The 21,465-nt window shown below is 23.7% G+C and overlaps 1 protein-coding gene across 2 annotated transcripts in view; it reads left to right on the forward strand.

Moving 5' to 3' along the window:
* LOC112684604 (neuroendocrine convertase 1-like) overlaps positions 1–21,465 on the forward strand; it is a 49,246-nt gene that overhangs the window by 11,534 nt on the left and 16,247 nt on the right. The window contains exons 2-8 of one of the 2 annotated variants that reach the window (XM_025556213.1): positions 1,423–1,525; positions 6,703–6,819; positions 7,438–7,542; positions 9,919–10,035; positions 10,663–10,818; positions 14,306–14,468; positions 15,890–16,062. In XM_025556213.1, the coding sequence (XP_025411998.1) occupies positions 1,424–1,525; positions 6,703–6,819; positions 7,438–7,542; positions 9,919–10,035; positions 10,663–10,818; positions 14,306–14,468; positions 15,890–16,062 (933 nt within the window). In that variant the 5' untranslated portion in view covers position 1,423. The remainder of the gene's footprint in view (positions 1–1,422; positions 1,526–6,702; positions 6,820–7,437; positions 7,543–9,918; positions 10,036–10,662; positions 10,819–14,305; positions 14,469–15,889; positions 16,063–21,465) is intronic. The other variant, XM_025556214.1, reaches the window with a different exon arrangement.

Genomic DNA, 21,465 nt, shown 5'->3' on the forward strand with positions numbered 1-21,465 from the left:
CCACAGAGTATTCTTACTTACGTAGTAATGTAATAGGTATTTCTTGACTTATCTTTTTTAATTTAACTTGAATAATACTTTTTGTGTGACCGTTACTATAACATGTTGATAGACACAACATTGTATAGTATTTATGATTATAAAAAAAAAACTTTTGAAAATTAATTAGCTTACAAATGCGTAATTTGAAGAATTTAATTAAAATACCGATGTGCGCTGTATTACTTAAGATTTAATTGGATTAAAATAACATATAACTTATGGTACAATGTATTTTATAATACTGTTTTTTTTTTTTAACCATCTAGGTATGTAAATAATTTTTAAATTGTTTTTCAAACATCTAAAAGTTTAGTTATCAAAAGAATATTGCAGTTAAAAAATATCTATAGCCAGTAAAATTATTCTAAAAGCTATAGATGTATTTAAATTATATATTTATTTTCTCTACACTCAGTAGATTATTTATAAAATTGCCTTGACTAAAGCTTAATCCACTGCAAAAAGTTATTAGTTAAATTGTTTTAGATTGGACATTTTAATAAAACAGAGTACTTGAAAGAAATTAAGTTTATCCTACAGCCAATTTTCTATTATTGTAGTAAATATATGAAGTAGTTGTATTAGACTTAGATTATTTAATACATATTTTATTTTTCGAGAATGTTATTACCAATTGCTTTATTCAGAAATTAGTCAATATATATTATTTTTAACTACATACTATAAATTAATGATTTAAAATCATAATAACTAATATAGAGAAATATAATTCAGAGCTATCTTGTTTGTAAAAATATAACGTTAATGCTTCCTAATAATTAAGGAATTGCATATAAATATTTAAAATACTATTAAGAAATAATGATAAAGATATCGAGATATTTTTATAATTTTTTGTTAAAATAAAGAATGAAATTAAAAAAAGTTACAACACACAGATACCACTTTAAATACTATCTTTAGTTTATAATGTCTAACTATACTTATATCACATTTTAAAATTATTTTTGTTTGTGTTTAAAACTGTTTATCTATTTTATTGAACTTTTTACATTTATTTATATTTTTGTAGAATATATCAAATTAAAATCTTTTTAACTTCTTTAACAGCTATGGTACAAATGTCTGGTACAAAATGTTTTGCATAAATTATACTAGTTTAGGTTTTTTGGTTGTATTACAATGAGTTTCTTAAAAATATCAGATAAATACTTGCAGTTTTGTTTGCAATGAAAATTTCATCTAGACAAAACACATTATGAACCTAGTGTATATATTGATTTTTTGGAGAAGGTTTAAATATATTTCTAAAGATTATTTATGTTATGAGTCATTATTACTTACCTAAGTAGTAGGTATTCCATAAGTTATATACAAATATTCACATAATAATATTTCACGTAATTTTTTTTTTTTCAGAATGAAAATAAAAGTTGTTGTTGGTTTACTATATTTAATCGAATATTTTTATTTTGTCAATGGAAATTATTTAATCGATTCATCCGATTTAAGAGTACATCATGTAAGTAATCAGTGATTGGTTTAATAGTTACACAACTTGTTTAATATTCAGAAATGAATACACCTTAAACATTTTTCTTCAGATATAATAGATTTATTTGTAGCATTAAAATAATTTTAAACTCTTGTCTTTTATATAATATTTTAAGCTAATGAGCATATTATCAAGCATAAGTATATGCATTTCAAGATTTGATATGTAAAACTAGTATTATTTAATATACATGTTTATTTTTTAATGTACTTGGCTCATTTTTTTACATTTAAATTATGAATTTTTTTCAAATCTTATTAACCGAAAATGTATATGTACATACATTATATTACATTACATAGACTATACTTACCAACACAATGATATTTTGTACATTTTAAGAAGTATCCTGTGGTAATATCAATTTTTGTATTTCAAATTGAAATATTAATTTTTTACAGTTTTCAGTTCTGTTAAATTTTTGGATTTTTTAATGTGACATTGTCAATATTTGAATTACTACTTTCAGGGTTATATAAATTTAAAATTATAAAATTATTAGTAAATTGATATTTTTCTTTTGTATAAAAAGTGTTTTGTTATTAAACATATATCCAGGTATTGAATATCGATTAAATACAATAATAAATGTTAAAGAAATTGTTAATACCTTTTGTATTGATCAAAGAAATTACATTAAGTCTTTGTAAATTAATTTGAATAATTTCTTAGTAATCAGTATAGTATCTTAGTAATAAAGTCTTCCATACATAGCAAACATACATTACCCATAAATTATAACTTAGAAATGTTTAATTAAAATATAAAAAAAAAAAATAAGCATTCTTATACTACTTTGTATATATATATATATATATAAATCTGTAGTTTCAATTATATAGGAGATTATATTTTAATTTTATTAAATTCGATTATAGGTCAGTAATCAATATAAACTTATATTAACCTATAAGCAACATATTGCAATAAATGCAAAAAATAATTTTGTTATGTTGTGTGTACGTTGATATGTCGAAAAAACCATTATAAAATATTAAAAAATTAAATAAATATTAAATATGTAAGAGGTCAATAACAATGAATATTTATAATATCATTAAATAATCAGTGTATAGAATATATTAAGTAATGAACACAAATACAAAGTTAAAAAATTAATTTTGTCAACGTTAGATTTGTCGAACGAGGAAACTGGAATGATACGAATTTATGGATCCCAATTATTACAATGAATGTTATTGTTGAATGTTTTTATTCAATTTAAACATATTAGAATATAAAATGAATATATAATCTTACGAAAATCTACCAAAAAAAAATAAACTTTTTCAAAAGAAAAATTCAAACCTTTATTTTTTCAAGTCCATTAATAGATATTTCACTGTTTATATTGTGTTCACCAAAATCTTCAGTAAATGTATAGGTTAAGGTGAGCCAACATAGAGAAATCTTAATTAATGTAACGTTCTAGAATACCCTCATCATATTTTATACCTAATTAATAATAAGTACCTAAACTGGTTGAATTATTATATAGCGATTTATTGGTTTCATATGTTACCTATATAAATCATGTAGTGATCGTGTTTCTTTCCATAACATGGTTTTATCTTGTTGAATTTAATTGAATAATATTCATTAAAATTTGTATTCCGTCTGTTTTGTTGACGACTAGTTCTACCTTATTTAAAAGTAAAGAAAAATTGAGATTTGATTGCGTCGCAAAACTAACATGATTAATAAATTTAATATTGTTAAATGGTAGTAGTTTATCATATAAAAAAATAATACATATTTGAATATTTCCATCAAAATTTATAAAATTTATTAATTACAACCGTTCTATTGATATTGAAATAATACTATTAGAGTCATTGGAAAAAAATGATAAAATACGCTCTACAAATCTTTGCAAATGAAAATTATGAATTAACTATAATTGATTTGAATATGGTTTACCATATTTTTGAAAAAAGTAACATATAATGGCTGTAAGTAGTCCATCAAATGAATAATTTTATAAATCTTTATTTTTTTCTTACATGCATGCAATTGATTTATATTTCGTTTTTGTATACGTGCAAGGTAATTCCATTTATCACAATAACTTCTAAATAGCTCCAAAATAAGTATGAACTCATTTAAACGTGAGTTTTACTGGCACATATAAACATGATGATTGCGCTATGTAAATTGGAGTAGATAATATACGTGCTAACAGTTGAAATTAAAATAACAATATTAATGTTATAACTATTCATAAAAAAAAATCTTTAATTTATTTTATGACAGTTATTATGTAAAAATAAAAAATAAAAATAAAAATTTGGTTCTAAAAAGTAATTGATAATAATATTCACATTAATTTGATTTAAATATATTTTAATTAAATATTAAGCCATTAATACGCATTTAAAAGTATTTATTTTAGATTTTAAAATTCCGATTAAATTTATATTCTCTTATCAAACGATACCCAGAAGTTTTATGAAAAATTGTTAATGTTAACAACACCTATTCAACAAATTAATAAACTAGTTTTTTTTATTAATTTTACATATTTTTGTGGAACAAAAGATAATTTTTGGAATTTTTCTCTATTTTGTAGAAATAGTATTCAGTGTTTTTAAATTCGATGAAAATTTTTTTTTAATCATCTTGAATTCATATTATTAACTATTAAATATATAATTTTCAATGCATTTTAAGTAATATAACTAGTATATACTCGTATATAGTAGAACTAATATTGACAATTTAACCATATGATGAATTTCGAAATATATTTACGATATTATGTGATTCATTACTATGGTTTCTATTAAAAATGAAATATTAATACAGTATTATTATATTATAGGTGCCATTATTCGGATAAATTATTTTAGAATAAATTAAGTTGTAACCAAAATTGTAATTTTAGTTTGTGTTTATTACAAAATCGATTTATTTTAAATATGTATAAATATAATAAGTTCGCATTCAGGATATAACAAAATTGATTATTGAAATGTCTTGTATAAATAAGCATGTACGATTTGGAAAATTAATTATAATATAATCTGCTAATAAGCAACACATTTTGTACGAGTATAGTTTTTGGTTAAGGCAAATTTATTGTCAATGGGAAACATTCAGAACCACGTGCAGTATTTCTGTTCTTGACCCAAACCAACCAATTATAATGTTGCCCGCCCATCCAATCAGTGATCATTACAACGTTGCCTCACACGCACAGATGAAAGCCTGAAGATAAAAAAAAAAAAAAATGCGAAATATAATCCTGGTGAGACACCAGGATTGGGTAAAATATAGGGGAAATGACATGTGTCTTTTAAATTTTAAATTCATCGCTCATGAAAAAATAATTCTAAGTAAATGGGGCTAGGTGAAACAGTTTATATTTTATAAAATGGCTAATATAGTAAAAGAACCAAATTTCTTAATAACTTAAGTTGAACTTTTAAAGTTCTTACGTTTGCGACAACCGAAAAAATATATAAACATTATAAACTTCATTGAAATAATTCAAAACTATGCAATGTTATTGTAAAACAGCCAATAATATTTAGTGGAAATTCACTAAAATATCCGACTTGGTCAAAATTTAATTTAATAATGCAGTATTTTTTTAAATTTTTTTTTGTCAATATAGAAAATATGACATCCAATTTGCAATCTTAAAGTATAAAAATTGAAAATGTTATGAATTAATAACTGGGAAAATGTATTGTATTTTCTTAGTTTTTTTTTGTTCTATTCAAATTTAATATTTAAACTAATGACTAGATTCATATCGAAAAAACTGATTTCGAATCCGGAATCTCACTAAAACCCAAATTTAAATTTTGACATAAAACTCATTTTTACCAACAGTGAAATAAATGTATGTGGAACATCATATTAAATTTTCATGATTTTTTTGTCTAACCAAAATAATTTTGGTAAAAAAATTATTATTTTGTTAACCTATTAAAAAAATGCCAAGAAAATACGAAAATTTAAATTTTTTATAAATAGCCCTAATTTTTTTTTAATTGCCATTAATATTAAACGTGGATATAAGCATTTATTGAAAATTTCATATTTTTGATTTTAATATTTTGAATACAAATGAAAACGAAAATCCAAATTTGTCAGGATCTAAATGTCGTACCTAAGTGTTGTCTTATTAATATAACTATTTATCAGTTTTTATCGTAACTATCTAGTAAACTATTGAGATAATTGTAAAATTACCTTTCTTTTATGTACCAAAAAGACATAAGTTTTTATCATAAATCTTTTATGATTGTTGTGATTTTTTCTGGTCGAAATCATGTAAAATATTTAAAAAAAAAAAAAAAAAACATGACAAATTATTGAAATTCACTCAGAATCTAAAAATGTGTTGCAGTAGTATAAGTATTATATACACACCACACTGCAACGTCTGGAGTATATAATACGAACAAAATTAAAATATTAATTATTTAAAAAAAACTTGATGTGTTGTTTACTCGTCAAATAATTATTATTATTTTTGCATGAATGTCCCAGTAGTATATATTTGTATTAATATTTTATATCTTAGATAGTTATTAATATTTGTATCAATTTTTCAAAACTTATTCAACCTTCACATCATTGAAATCATTTTGATTAAAAAAAACAAAAACGTACGATACATGAGTGTTGTACATATATATTATCGAGTTACATTATTATATATATATAATAATGTATAAAATGTGTGTTCATATCATACTTATACAGGATAAATTACAATGAAGACACTATGAGATAATAATTTCTGTAGAAGTGTTCATAAAATAATTAAATTGCTGATGTGTTTGATCTTATGAAAAAAAAAATAAATAAATTAAAAACAGATTTTGGTTTTTCTCTTCACAGATTGAATAGATACAAATTGAGAGATAACATATTCACATTCATTTTTTATATGAAAAACGTGATATATAGGTACAAAGCTATACTAATATTTTATTTTAAAACTATATTGAAATCTCATACTATACTAACTTGGATGTTTGAAACGGTTGTAATATAAATACGAAATAGTAAACACTTGTATTTATAAGAGTGGTTTATAAAAATTAACTCATATTTGTGCAAAATCTATGGTGGCGATAAGAATAAAACAAATGATTGAAAATATGAAAATTTATTAATTTTATTTATAGAACCACGGTGCGAGTGATGTGAAACACTTCACGAACTATTGGTATTTTCATACGAACGATAATCTGCACGAAATTCACGAAACTATAGTAATGCAAGGCTTTTCATATGCAAAACCAGTAAGAATAATTAATTTATTTATATTTCACGGAAAGAAATAATACAGTCATTGATGACACTTTTATGAAGTAAACTGTAAAAAAATATCCCCTCTAGTTTATATTAAATAGTATTATTACAAAAAAAATCATTAAGCAATTCAAACTCGTTACATTAATCAAACGAATAATGTAAGGAATTGTTCCGTTTATTTACACACAAGTTAACAAGAAACTGTTACTGAGTGGAATGATTTTAAAAGAAAATCTAACTTTTATTGTTTATAATTATTTATAATTTATAGCTAACAGTGATATAGTTTAAAGGATAATATTTTGTAATGTAATTAGTGTTGAAAAACCAGTGTTCATCAACCAGATAGCAGATTGCCTGAAATCTCGAAGGGCAATGAAAACGTTCTAAATAATTTAAATGTCTGTACACATTTTACAGATGTACTCTATAAATATAGCTATTATTTATTATAAGATGCTCTCTGGATCATTTTAAAACGCATACAATTGAATAATTTATTATTCACGCATAATTCTTGTTTAGTTTTCTTATAGGAATAACATAATCATTAATATTTGATCCGTTACAGAAATTTGAAAAAATTGTCATTATTTGTATACTAGGTACACGGAATACCAAATATTTATAAAGTAAAAATGAAATATCATCCGGAATTTCATCATGAGCCATCTCATAATGTGACCAATATTTTAAAGCAAAATGACAAAGTATGTATATATAATTAAAAACATTATAATATTACTCGTACCTATTTGTATAACAGAAATATAATTGAAGTATCATTTTGGAAATTCAATTATTTGTCAATAGTTAATATTGATTTTGATAAATTATAAATATAATTTTATGTGGTCTTTTATTTCAATCGATTTTCTCATAGTAACTAAAATTTGTTTTGTAAAATCTATTTTATGTAATATTATAATGGGTCGCGGTGAATTGATCGCCAAATAAAATAATTTTTAATAGTTTTGAACATTTTAATACTGGTTTTCGATCCAATATATATATAAATACATTATCTAGGTATATCAATATTGAATAAACAGTAGATATTTAATATATTATATAGGTATATACAATAAACTCAATGGGTATGTAACGTTTGTTGTAACACTTGTAATCAATTATAGTTATCAAAGATAAAACTATTATTGCTATAAACAGGTTTTATCAAAATTATACGACTTTTGTTGACTTACTATACTTGACTAATATGACTCAGCGTGGCGATAAATCTTGATATTCAAGGCGATTAATTTTCGAACAACAAAAATTCCATTTTAGTATTTTACTTCAACTATTGGTTATACCCGTACAACAAACCTACTATATAATATTTGTATAGTATGCTAGTGTGTCTTTAAGTATTGAGTCGTATTAATTTGTATTAAATTGTATCGCATTTTTCATTTTTTAATAATGGAATTTATTAAGAGTGCAGCATTAATATAAATTTTATAATTATCAATTATTATTATTTACTTTTATTTTTAATTTAATTTTTTCTTGTATCAAATCTTTTTTTTTTTTTTTTTTATTTTAATACGTAATATACAATCTATATCAAACGACACAATAAGCATATATGATAAGGGGTACAGATAACATGAGTATACAAAATACAAAAAGTGAATAAAGAAGCCACCCAATGATGACACTTAAATGTTGATAGTTTATATGAAAAATGTAAATGAATTAAATATATTTAATAAGTTAGTATTTTTTTTTTTTTTTTCTATATTACAATTTGTAACAGGTCTCTATACCATTCACGTTTTAATCGTCTAGGAGGACTGCCGGGGATTGAGAGGGAGGAAAGGTTTTTAATTAAAGGATTTGAGTGGGAGGAAAGACGGTTGTGGAATCTTTTGTAAAAGTGTTTAGCTTCCTCGTGGATAGTTTTTAATTTTAGGTCTGTATGGAGAGTATGGTTAGATATGTATGGGGGAGCATTTATTAATTTTCTTAGCGCAATGTTTTGAAAACATTGAATTTTATTTAAATTTGTCTTTTCATCTGTATCAAATCTAAAATTGTTTATTAAATTATAAAAATATTTGGCGATCAATTAACATGGCGAATAATTTTAATCGCGATTAATTCACTTTAAAAGGAATTGCTCATAATTTTCAATTACAGCATTAATATAAATTTTATTATTATCAGTTATAATTATTTACTTTAATTTTTAATTTAATTTTTACTTGTATGTATTCTGTAGTATAGTATTATAACTCAAAAATATTTAAAAATAATTTTTGTTTGGCGACCAATTCACCGGATACCTATTATAATATATTATATAACTAACGAGTCTATTTTTTAAGTAGGTGGTTCATTAGTTATGAAGCGTTGACATACAGAAAATTAGTTTAATTATTTAAAATTAATTTAAAGTGAAGGTTTTTTACCTATTCTGTTACTAAAAAAAATAAATATATGTATATAGATTTGTAATAATCATATAATTTACGAATGCAATTTCCATACAACTTTGAATTAAAATTAATACTTTTGTTAAAAGATTCATACTAATACCATGATTTGTTTTTGTATTTTGAATTACTATTATAATCAAGACATAATATTGTTTTTTTTTTTAAAGTATTCTGTTTGAATCCATACAATTTATTGTAGAAGTTTAGATAATACATAGATCAACTACTTTTCAAATAGACTTTTGTTTCTTTTCAGACAGTATAATCTGAAAAATATTTACTCATCAATAATATCTATTAGTTAAAGCTATAAAAACATAGTAATAGTATTAAGTTGTAGGGAGTACAAAGATTATAAATATATAATGCATAATATTTTTTCCTATTTAGTTAACAAAAAATATGATAAGTTTTATTTATAGTAAAGTAACTTTAGCATTAATACATATTTTAATATATATTCATTTATCGTTCATAATTATTCTTTTAGTTAAACCGATGTTAGTGACATATAAATAAATAATATTATTAACTCAACGTCTTCATGTCATAATTATAATGAATTGCTAAAATTCAGTTTTATACAGTATAGTCTTGGGTATAAAATTATATGTCGATTAGTGAAATTGATAAAACTTTTAGGTGAATTGGGCTAAACAGGGATTTACGAGAAACTTGTACAAAAGAGTGCCGACGGATGTCCGCAGCAGATATGAGAAGTATTTTGACGACGAACTTTGGGATCTGCAATGGTACGAGGTAGTTATATAATTGTTTTATTTTTTAACTTTAAATTTATATGAAAACAAAAATTGTCCATTGTATTCGAGGTTATTTTTCTTCTTCGATGGTGATTGCTTTGTATAATATATATATATATATATATTATTAAATTATATATATTTATGTATATATAATAGAGAGAGTTTTTAAAATGCATTATTTTATAAAATCCACCAAACTTAGAGCATTTTGATTAAATTCCAAACCCATTCAACCATAAAAAAATTATAGGATATTTACAGGTATGTAAACCTACCAAGTACTATAATGCTCGAGAAGTTTTTGATTCATTTTTTTTGTCATCAAAAATTATATATTGTGCAAACAATATGCAAGAATCGATTATGTACGAATCCTAAACAGAGTTATGAAATAAACGAGAAAAAACGTTTAACCGATAATTGTCATCTTCTGTAAATATTTTTGTAATTGTATTCATGTATATCTTTACAATGACGAATCAATGAAATAATATTCTTTTAACTTTTTAGTAACTTTTAAACCTTATGAGTTTTTTAATCATCTAACCTAATCTTTTAAACATAATACGTCATACCCGGTCGAAGGAGAAAAACGTGGTTGTTAATTTATTGTTGATTTCAGCAAGATTATCGAGGTAAAGATAACAGTGATGGTATCCGGTTGGATATGAATTTAGTACCGGTGTATAAAGAGTTAAAATTCACGGGTAAGGGGGTGCGGATAGCAATCATCGACGATGGAATAGAATATACTCACGATGATCTGAAGAATAATTACGTAAGTGCATTTTATTATTAGTTTTGTGAACATATTTCAATAACACGTGTATAGTGAGGATATTTAATTGCCAAAACAGTTAATATATAACTATGATCAAGTTCAACCTGTTTTATATAGTCATACAACAATTTTTAATTTAATATATGTTTGTACAGGTAAATAAACAAATGTGATTTTTAAATTTACAAATATCTTGGCACATGCTTACTTTTATATATTTGTTAACAATAAACTTGTATTCATGCAAATTACAGTATTTTAACTTCAACATTGTCTATTTCAAGAAATGTATCCAATTGTTTTTGAAAAAATTTTATCAAATAATTTCATTTTTAGTAACAATAAACTGATCAAATTTAAAATTTTAAAATTAATACTGTAAAATTTCCATTTTAGTTCACAATGTATGAAGACTTTACATTGTTAAATTTATTTTTTTTGTTAAATAATAGTTTAATTATAATATTTAATGTTTTATTTTATTTTCATTAATATGAGTAAAAACATTTAATTGAGAATTACAAATAACAGTTATTACATTAAGAGCAGGTATGTGTAGTTTAATGATTAAATTATGATATAATTTTATTTATAAATTGAACATGCACTATGTAGGTTATATATTGTTGTTATTATTTAGGTTTTGATAAAATATATAAACTTGTAATGCTCTTATGTGCCATTAATCTTAATTTTCAAAGAGCAACGTATATATCAAATAAATTAAAATAAATAAATAAATATTATTATGTAAATAATATTTTAGGTACATATTTTAGAACAAAAATATAATTTGTCATCATATTAATGTTTAAATTTAATTCGACCATGGTTTACGACCAAGAGCTGATGATATACTTTTTAGTAATGAAAATCGTGAAAATATGAAAATTCATTGCATAAAACAACTCTTTTGAATTATGAACATATATTGTTTTTTCAAAAAAATATACACAAATCTGCATTAAAACGAATACTGTTAAACATATGCAAGCAGCAATATGATGAAAAAATTTACATTTTCTTTTCATCATATCCTTGAACTTTATTTGTTTCTTATCACAGTCACTTATACTCTTTAACTTATTCTTCGTTAAATTAATAGTCTTAAAGCTTGCGTTTAATAATAAATGCCAACATATCTATACAGTGCCATTCACATAATAATAAAAAAAAAACTTCATCAAACTCTATTTGTAAAGATCACTATTCTAAAATGTTCCAAGGTCAAATATCAAGAATAATATTTTACAAAAAAACTAACTGAAGGCCTCCTTAACTGAAAATCTTACGCAATACATTTAATAGCCGCTTACATCCACTATGCCTCATACTCAAATCAAAACTTTCTATTTAAAGTAAAATTATTGTATATAAATCTTTACTAACAGCCATAGAGGGATACGGCACAAAAATTTGTGATGGTATCAAATCATTCCGAATTCGTACCATTCAAGATTAACTAGCCTCATCATATCTACCTTTAACCGATTAACAAAAAATTATTACAAAACATTTACAATAGGTAGGCTACAATTAAATAAGATTGTTTTTTATCCCCCATCTTAAATATTGAGACTCAGTTATCTTTTTTTTTGCTAAAAATAAAATAAAAAATTAATAATAAGCAGAATACTTTATTTTTAATCTTTTTAAGAATCTAAAAATTTAATATATATATATTATAAAATAATACATCGTTAGAGACTTACATCACCGGACGGTCTTTATTCTCAATTATTTTCTTATTATTAATTTGTTTAATTTGACTACATTTTCTTATTGTGCATGTAGTTTGTATATATTCTTTTTTTAATAATAATAAACAAAAAAAAAACTTTATCTGCTTATAAAATATCAAAGACTTGCTGCCTAATTTACAAAAGTATTTATAAACAACATTAAAAACATATAGGGATTAAAACTCACTACATATTTTTAAAAAAACTTTAAAAGATCAAGGAAAAGTACATAATAATTTTGTATCGAAAAAAAAATCAAAAAACGAGAAGTTCCGAACTATTGCTCCAAGGGAATGCGCAGTGGTATTAAGTATAAATAATGAATATTTTGGTGTTCGAGTCCTGAAAATGTCATGTTTGGTAAATTAAATAAAAAAGGATTTTTGATTTGATCGAATTTCATATGCAAATATTGTCGTTAAAAACATGTATATTAAAAACACATGATGTAGGCTGAAATTATAGGCATGGATTTATAATTTAATTTATCAAGAATGATCAAAGTGACGACATTATTATATTTTTAAACGATTATAATCTCATTATTGAAACAATTTCGTGATAAATTCCATTTTGTTTTTTTTTCTTTTTCAAATGTTTGAACTTGGTAAAACACACAGTATAATACATATACAATGTCTTTCGTATACAGTGTTGCTACGTAAAACTTTTAGCTTTTATTTAGGATCTTACTTGATTGGTGTTTGATCTAAAATATGGTTTTCCTGATTCTTTTAGTGTTAATTATATAATCATTATTTTATAATATGATTGTATTGTAATCATCTTCAAACTATTAATAATACACACCGAAGCCCTTAACAATTTTCTCGACGATGTTTATGGTTAAGTTAAGGTATTTAATTTGTAGGTGATTTGTTAAAAAATGAAGTTTGAAGTTGAAAAAAGCAATCTGTGTGTAATATGTATATTTCTGTGTGTGGTGTTATACCTTTTCCGGGAAAAACGTTTTGTCATTGCCGAGGTAGGTGTTTTCAGCGATGGCTTACGTTGTGTGCATATATTACAGAGGGATATGCTGCAATTATGATGCGTTTAATCTTTGCCGGGATAATCTGAAGAAATATCTAAAATTATTCTTCATAATAGCAAACAATTAAACGGTAACCTAACAACTTAGCTAAGCAAAGGGTTATCTGTTTAGTTAATAATCAAAATAAAGAATATATAAGGAATATAATTTATAAATATATAAAATAAGATACATCACGAAGATTTGACACTTCCCAAAGTAATTTGAATGTACAACTGATACATTCCAGGTAATTCACCGGAACGTAAATCATTTTAGAAAAGAACTTTTAAGAGAACTTTTAATGTATCACACATCTCAAATATTAAAAAAGTCATGCATAATGTATGCATATTAATTTTAACTTATGTCTGATTGATTAAATATTTTAACTTGAATTATGATTAAGATTTAATTTTATGTTAATATGCCGTAAAGTCTTATCATAAGAATATAATCTACCAAAATAAAAATAAAATATTTCCATTATTTATAAATTAATTAATTGTATTAATTACATTTTATTAACATATATTTATTGTTGGTTTTTTTCGAAAAATCTTCAAATTTTAAAGTATGAATAGCATACTTCATTGTTTATATAATAAGCAAAGTTTAACGACAGTGTATTTTATTATAATATTTACTATGTTTTTATGTTTTTTATAAAATGTTCTTTCAATTTTCTTATCATAAACGTTTGTATCAGGATAAAGAAATAAGCATAAATTTGAACTGGAATAAAAAGGACCCTATACCTAGGTATGAAGATCCGATGAATTTTCATGGTACACGGTGTGCCGGAGAAATAGCAATGGCCGCAAATAATAAAAAGTGTGGCGTAGGCGTTGCCTATAATGCAAAAGTAGGAGGTAAGTATTATATTATGTTATAATTTTTCAGTTCGGTCGGAATTACAATTTGAATATTTTGAAAATGGAGGATGAATTCATAAGGTGTTACATTTTTAAAACCTTATAATTCTTAGTTAATATTTATGTATATTAATTGTTTTCTACATTGATCCAAAAAGATCATTGATAGTTCTTAACATTAAAAATGTTACAATATTATAGTTTCGTTTAAAGAAATATTATTTAATATTAGTTCTAAAACCATTATTTTTGTATAAAATATTACATATTACATTTAAATAAAAATGGCTACACGATTTTTTTTAACAACAAATTTTTTTTAGTTGTATTGTATAATTAGTTAAATTGCAATTAATATTAGCAATAATTAAAAAAAAAAAAAAAAAATCATTATTTGAATTTTCAATATTAACACTAACTTATTTTTAAAGAGATATAGTGTTTTTTTACTGATTTTATTAAATGATCTGAGTATTTTGTTTTAAAATATATACCTATATAAATATATATTTTTATGATTTTTATATTATTTATAAGAAACTCGATTTTATGTTATAAATACATAATCATAGAATAAGAATTATAATATAAATTACTAATAAGTAAATAAGTGATTAATTAATTCAAAATACTAACATTTTTATTCGTGGATGCTTTTTAATAGCAAAAATAAATTTCTGCGAAAGACATTTTCAATTATATTAGAAAAGTAAGCTTACTTTTTATATCCTTAAAAGTGATTCATCCTTTTATAGAAGTTGTTTTTTTATTATTTCTAAGTGTCCTGTAGTTTAAAGTTACGATCCTAATATTTCATTTTTGTAAAGTATTAACAAAGTATTAATATTTTATTTTCGAATACTTTTTTTTGAAAGAATAAAATTACATTCGTGATGTCAAGATTTATATGTAAGCACTCAGCAATAATATTAAATACATATGTGAATTTTTTTATATAGTAATATAAAAAAATATTTGTAACTCTTGAGTATAAATATTTGTAACAATCATAAAACATTTATAATAACATTTCAATCTATAGTGATACATTAATTTCATTATAAATAATCAATATATCATTAAATTGTAGTACACGCATACAGTTTGATGATCGTTCGCGTATAACTTATTTCATTTTAATCTTAATGCCGTAAAATTTATTAATCAATACATTAATTTGCTGTGCAATTAATTAATTTATAATTATTATTATTATACAATAATAAGCAAGGCAAACTTAAATCTATTGTATACTATTAGGATGGATATTTTGTTAGTCTTTTTTATTTGTGTTCATTGAAAAACAATGACTAATATATAATAAAAGCTGGAATGTTAATATCATGATGTAAATTATTTTTGCAAGTGGTTTATAGTCACGCTAGTTTATTTTTCAGAATTTTAATTTCAAATTACAGGTGTTGTATTACTGGATGGTAAAACAGACGATGAAATGGAAGCTAAAGCATTAATAAACGCTTTATCATTAGTGGATATATATAGTGGATCGTGGGGACCTGAAGATAATGGTCTAACGGTTGACGGACCTGGAGTGATAGCACAAATAGCATTTGAAATTGGTACAACTCAGGTAACTAACAATTTTATATAAATATATCGATGTGAAATTGTTTTTTTTTTTAAAAAATGATTGATATTTTATAGTTCAGTAAGGCCAAACAGAAATGTTGACAAACGATTAAATTAGTAATTAATACGCGTGTATCAGGGTAGTTTTCAAGAAAAAAGTGAATACAGTGAGTTAATGAAAAAATAAAAGCAATTGTATACACATGCTCATAATGTAACATAATAACAAAATACCAAATAATGACAAATTTTTAGAATGTTAAAATAAATGAAAAAAGTATTGAAAATCATATTACAGATTAACTTAAATAAATTATATAATCCACACGGTAATAGCATATAGTTTATAGTATAATTCACCTATTATTGACATACTGAAAAATGTTCACTAAATATTAATTTCCTATAGAAATATTTAATATACTTTAGAAGATATAATATATGATATATGATATGATATAAATACTTTAGAAGATATTTATAGTTTATGACTATATAATCTATATATTTATTTTGTTAAAAAAAAAAAAATTGTATGACTTAATTGTAATGACTAAAATATGCATATAATTTAATTATTTTAGGAATGACTATAATATAACCATACATAAATATGTAAACAACATGATCAAAAATGAATTTAATTCATAATTACATTTTTTTAATGTTTTTCAACTTAATATATATATATATATATATACATGTTATATATAAAGTCTGGAATTGTACATTTCGCAATTTGTACAGTGATTTTTTGTATACATTGCGAATTGCACAATGTTGCTGTACAAAGTAACTAGATTGTACAAGTTCATTATACGATTCGCGATTTGTTTAATAATCACTGTACAAATTGCGAAATGTATACAATCATTGTACAAATCTCATTTAAAAACATATTATATAAATTACAATTTTTCGTATAAAAAAAAATATTCACCTGAGGGTACTGTCACTGGATAGCCTCCCTCTTCATATTATTCATGTGATGTAAATATTATTCTATTTTATATAAAAAAAAAAAAAAAAAATGAAAAAAGTAAAAATATTATTATAAAATTACATATTACTAAAATCAGATATAATTATTAATTACATATACTTTATCATTATTTGTTCTTACAATCAAGTAAGTTATGACAGAGTGAATTGCATATTACATTTTTTTTTTTACATATAAATTTATTATTATAGCATTTACGTGTATAAAAACATTTATAAAAACCTTGCCCTTCAAACATTGATTCTTTTGAATTTGCAACTTTTAGAAAAATTTTATCAGTAGGTGTATCATTTATATTTAATATATTTACCCCATCACAAAATGAAAATTGGTTACGACTAAATAGTTGTGAAATAATGCCATTTTTAGTACCAATTTTATACAAGTCGTCCGTCGTTACTTCCATTATAACACCTAATAAAATGAAAGTACATCACTTACTAATATGATTATTATTTATAAATATAAAATAATGTATTACCTATGATATTTTTTGAATCTCCTTTACTTCTATCTACATCTGATACAGGTAACGTTATATTTGTACCGATTGAAACGACTGGATACTTTAAGATACTATCAGTTTTCATTCGTTTTGCTTGGTGATGTAATGAACTTACAGCTAGCTTTTTATTTTTATTTATTTTACTTCGCACAATTATAATTTCTTCTAATACCGATTCACTTGCATTTGAGGGCTGCGCTAAAATATTATTTTCACTTGCAGTTTAGACCTGCTCTAATATATTATCTTCATTTACTTCTGTTTCAGTTAATTCATAATTAATTAGCTCTAATGAAGAAATTGCTTGCTCTAAATCATTCTCAGAATTTAATATTTTGAATATATTCTAAGGTAGGGCACTTGAAGTGAGGCCAAGTTGTGCTTTTCTGCTGAATAAAACCTCAAATGATGATTGTTTAATTGTTTAATTGTTTAACTGGTAAAATCGAAGACCTCCACTCTATTTATTGAACTTATTGTCCGAAATTCACGCACTTAAAATATCTTTCACATCTCAGTTTGCCCTTTCAATAATTCCTTGACTCTGAGGGTGGCGAGGTTTCCCATGTACAATCATAAGCTGTGATCACATATTTTTTAATTTATCAATTATACAATTAACGAACTCACGGTCGTTGTCTGACTGAATAATTGAAGGTGCTCCAAAAGTACAAAATATATCAATTAAATAAATTAATGCTATAGCAATAAATTTATATATATATATATGTTATCTATGTTTTAGAAATACGTGAATTACGGTAAAAATCATACACGAAATCGCGTGCACATATAAACCAGAGTAGAAATGTATTCATTTTTGTTTTTTATTACATTTATAAATGCCATTTAAGTCGAGCAAAAAAAGTAAGTAGGTTTGGAAGTATCCGGATTAAAAATTAACAAATAAAAAATTGAATAAACACACATAAATTACACATGTGTATATTGATAATTATCCGTGGACGAATTAATTTTACGCTATGGGTTGTAATTTCACTACAGCATTTGTTTCTGAAATGCAAATGATATAAATGTTTACGATTCAGACGCATGTTTTGGTGAATATTATTTTATAATGATCAAATAGTTGGCGTCAGGCAAACTTGAATTTAATACTTTTGGCAAAGTCTTGTGCTGGTTTCGGAACAACGTTGGTTAAAAGTGAAACTTTTAGAGAATCATTAACCACTGCTGTACTTTTTATGTCTCATAATGTATGTATTACGAAGGCATAAATTAATATTTCGACATTTGACGTTTAGGGATTTACACAAAAGGGCCTTTTTTTTTTTTTGCCATTGTTAAAGTATAACCGTATACGAAGGATTTTCTAAAATTCATAAATTTAAATGAATGATGAAAAATAGAAAGAAAAATAAATAATAATAATAATAATAACATATATAAAATAAAAAGTTAATCTAGATCATTGTGAGGATGACCACATTGGAGCCTAAAAGTATTTGGATGATCATTTGTTATTTTGAGGCCCGCTTACTTGTACAACTGATCGAAAAATTGTATCAATATATCCCTCTAACGTTTGTTTAGATCATAGATATTTTTTGAGTCTGTGTGTAGTGCGTCTTTTCGAATAAGCCATGAAGACATTATATTAATACGAACGAATTTTGGTTATATCACTTGAATTTTATTTTTGTGAGTTATATTTAAAATAAAAAAATATAGTAAAAATAGTAAATACTATATAATGTATATAATAAAAATACGTTTATTATTATGATTTTTTTTCTTCTTCGAAATAACAATGAGTATAATATAAAACACACGAGTACCTACTACATGTTGAATGTATATATAGTTAGTTGCAATATATGGTGTTAGTTGTATGAAGGTTCCATTGAGATTCACTCATCTAAAGTGGTAGGATAATGTAGTTTCCATTAACACTCCACTTTAAATTAGTATATAACCAACCATAAGGCGCTTCTACGGAACATATATTGTGTGACGTAGTAAAATTATCATAATAAATCCACTAGTTGTAAATCTTGAGGTACAGTATGTTTGGCTTACTTGAAAAAAATTACAAATGATATTTTTATCTTTACTGAAACAAAAAATAGAAAAAATTTATTGAATCACCATAGTGACTTGTAAATTCGTAAGGATGGTATTATCTAGCATTATTTGCAGCCGAGTACCTTCGCACGTATTAATTAACAGTCAAAAACCCCAGATTAGAAAATTGTATCTCGATTTTTCGTATTTAGGATTTCTTTTTGAACTAGAATATCTACTTAATATAATTACATATTCTATATAGGATACAGTTCAGTCAAAATAAATTCCATAAGAATAAAATGTTTATTTCTGTCATACTTTCAAGAACCATAAATGTTCATGAAAGACTAAAATAATATTAAAATATGTTATGTGAAAAACGGGTGACACACTTTTGGTCAAATAAGATATAGGAGTATATGAATGTTATTTTCGTATTGGTATTTTAAGCTGAAAATCAATGTATCAGTGTTCTAAAAAGAAAAATTATGGTTCTGAGTAGGAGAGACCGGATGAATCAGTTCATACTTCTAAAGATGGTTGATAGTTCTAATATACAGTAAAACTCGCTTAAGACGCTTCTCAAGGGACCAGCTTTCTAGAACATTTTAAGCGGAAAAGCTTTTTTACGCGGGAATGAAAAAAAAATAAAGTGATTGAAATATGGAGTTAATTTTTTTCATTATTGAATATAATTTAACAGATAATAGGCAATACACTAATAAATTACGTATGTATATGTAATTACAGACATATGTACATATATTTTTTGCTACTGAATTTAATCGAAAAAAAAATTATTATTAAATATTTTATAATTGTTTATTAAAAAATTGATTTATTTTTGTTTGTTTACGATGCTGACAATGTGTTTGAGCAAGAAAGTTTTCTATTTTGTTTAGACAACCCAATATTTCTTCAGAATTTTCTGAGAGGATAATACTTTTCGAATTTCTGTTAGGTTTTGCAAACCATCAGTAACTGTAGGAGTAGATACTAGATAATAATAATAGGAAATGATAAAATAGGTATAGCGATAAAATAAAACGATACAACAATAAGAACACGTAAACAAGTAAAATTTCTATTTTTATTTCCACAAACCTACTAATATTGATAATAATCTGTTAAACAAAAGAGCGTTTTATCTAATGAGATAGAGAAAAATCGAGCATCTTAACAGGTGGTTTTTACATCAAATAGTATAGGAAATGTCTAAGGACCGACAAAAAATACGTCTTATGTCGGAAAACGTCTTAAGCGGGAGCGTCTTAAGCGAGTTTTATTGTAGTGGTAAAAGCATATTTCTTGATAAGGTAGGATTGACTTTTAATTAAAAATTCCATTAAAATATTTTTAATATTATGAAATCATTATAAAATACTTAATAAAGTAACTATACTATATATATATATAACTCAGTATATGTTTAAAATCGCTTCGATGTTTAACCTATTTATTCTTTATTATAATACCAGATTTTGTCAAAATTAATTTTTCAACGCTTATGTTGTATAATTGTAAAAACATATTATAATTACAAAATATATATACTAGTAATTGGTTTAAAATTTAAAATGACTTAAAATTTTGAATTGTTAAACGTGTATGCTCAATTGTTATATCGGAATATACTCCATGCTTCGAAAAAGTTAATTTTCTATACTTAAAAGAAATATCGCATTAAGTCCGGTTGATGACTTTATAGACTCAAAACAGCTTTTTATGTGTTTGAGAGCCGAAAAAAAACGGTCTCAAGAAAAAGTTGTAAATGCAATAAACAAGTAGGTACTTTCTCAAAACTGCAATTAAATTAGGAAAAATAACATATATTTTTTTAAAGAGATAATATTTTATATAATGAATTA

This window comes from Sipha flava, unplaced genomic scaffold (genome assembly GCF_003268045.1).
Source record: "Sipha flava isolate LNK unplaced genomic scaffold, YSA_version1 252_pilon_pilon, whole genome shotgun sequence".
Classification (NCBI taxonomy): Eukaryota; Metazoa; Arthropoda; class Insecta; order Hemiptera; family Aphididae; genus Sipha; species Sipha flava.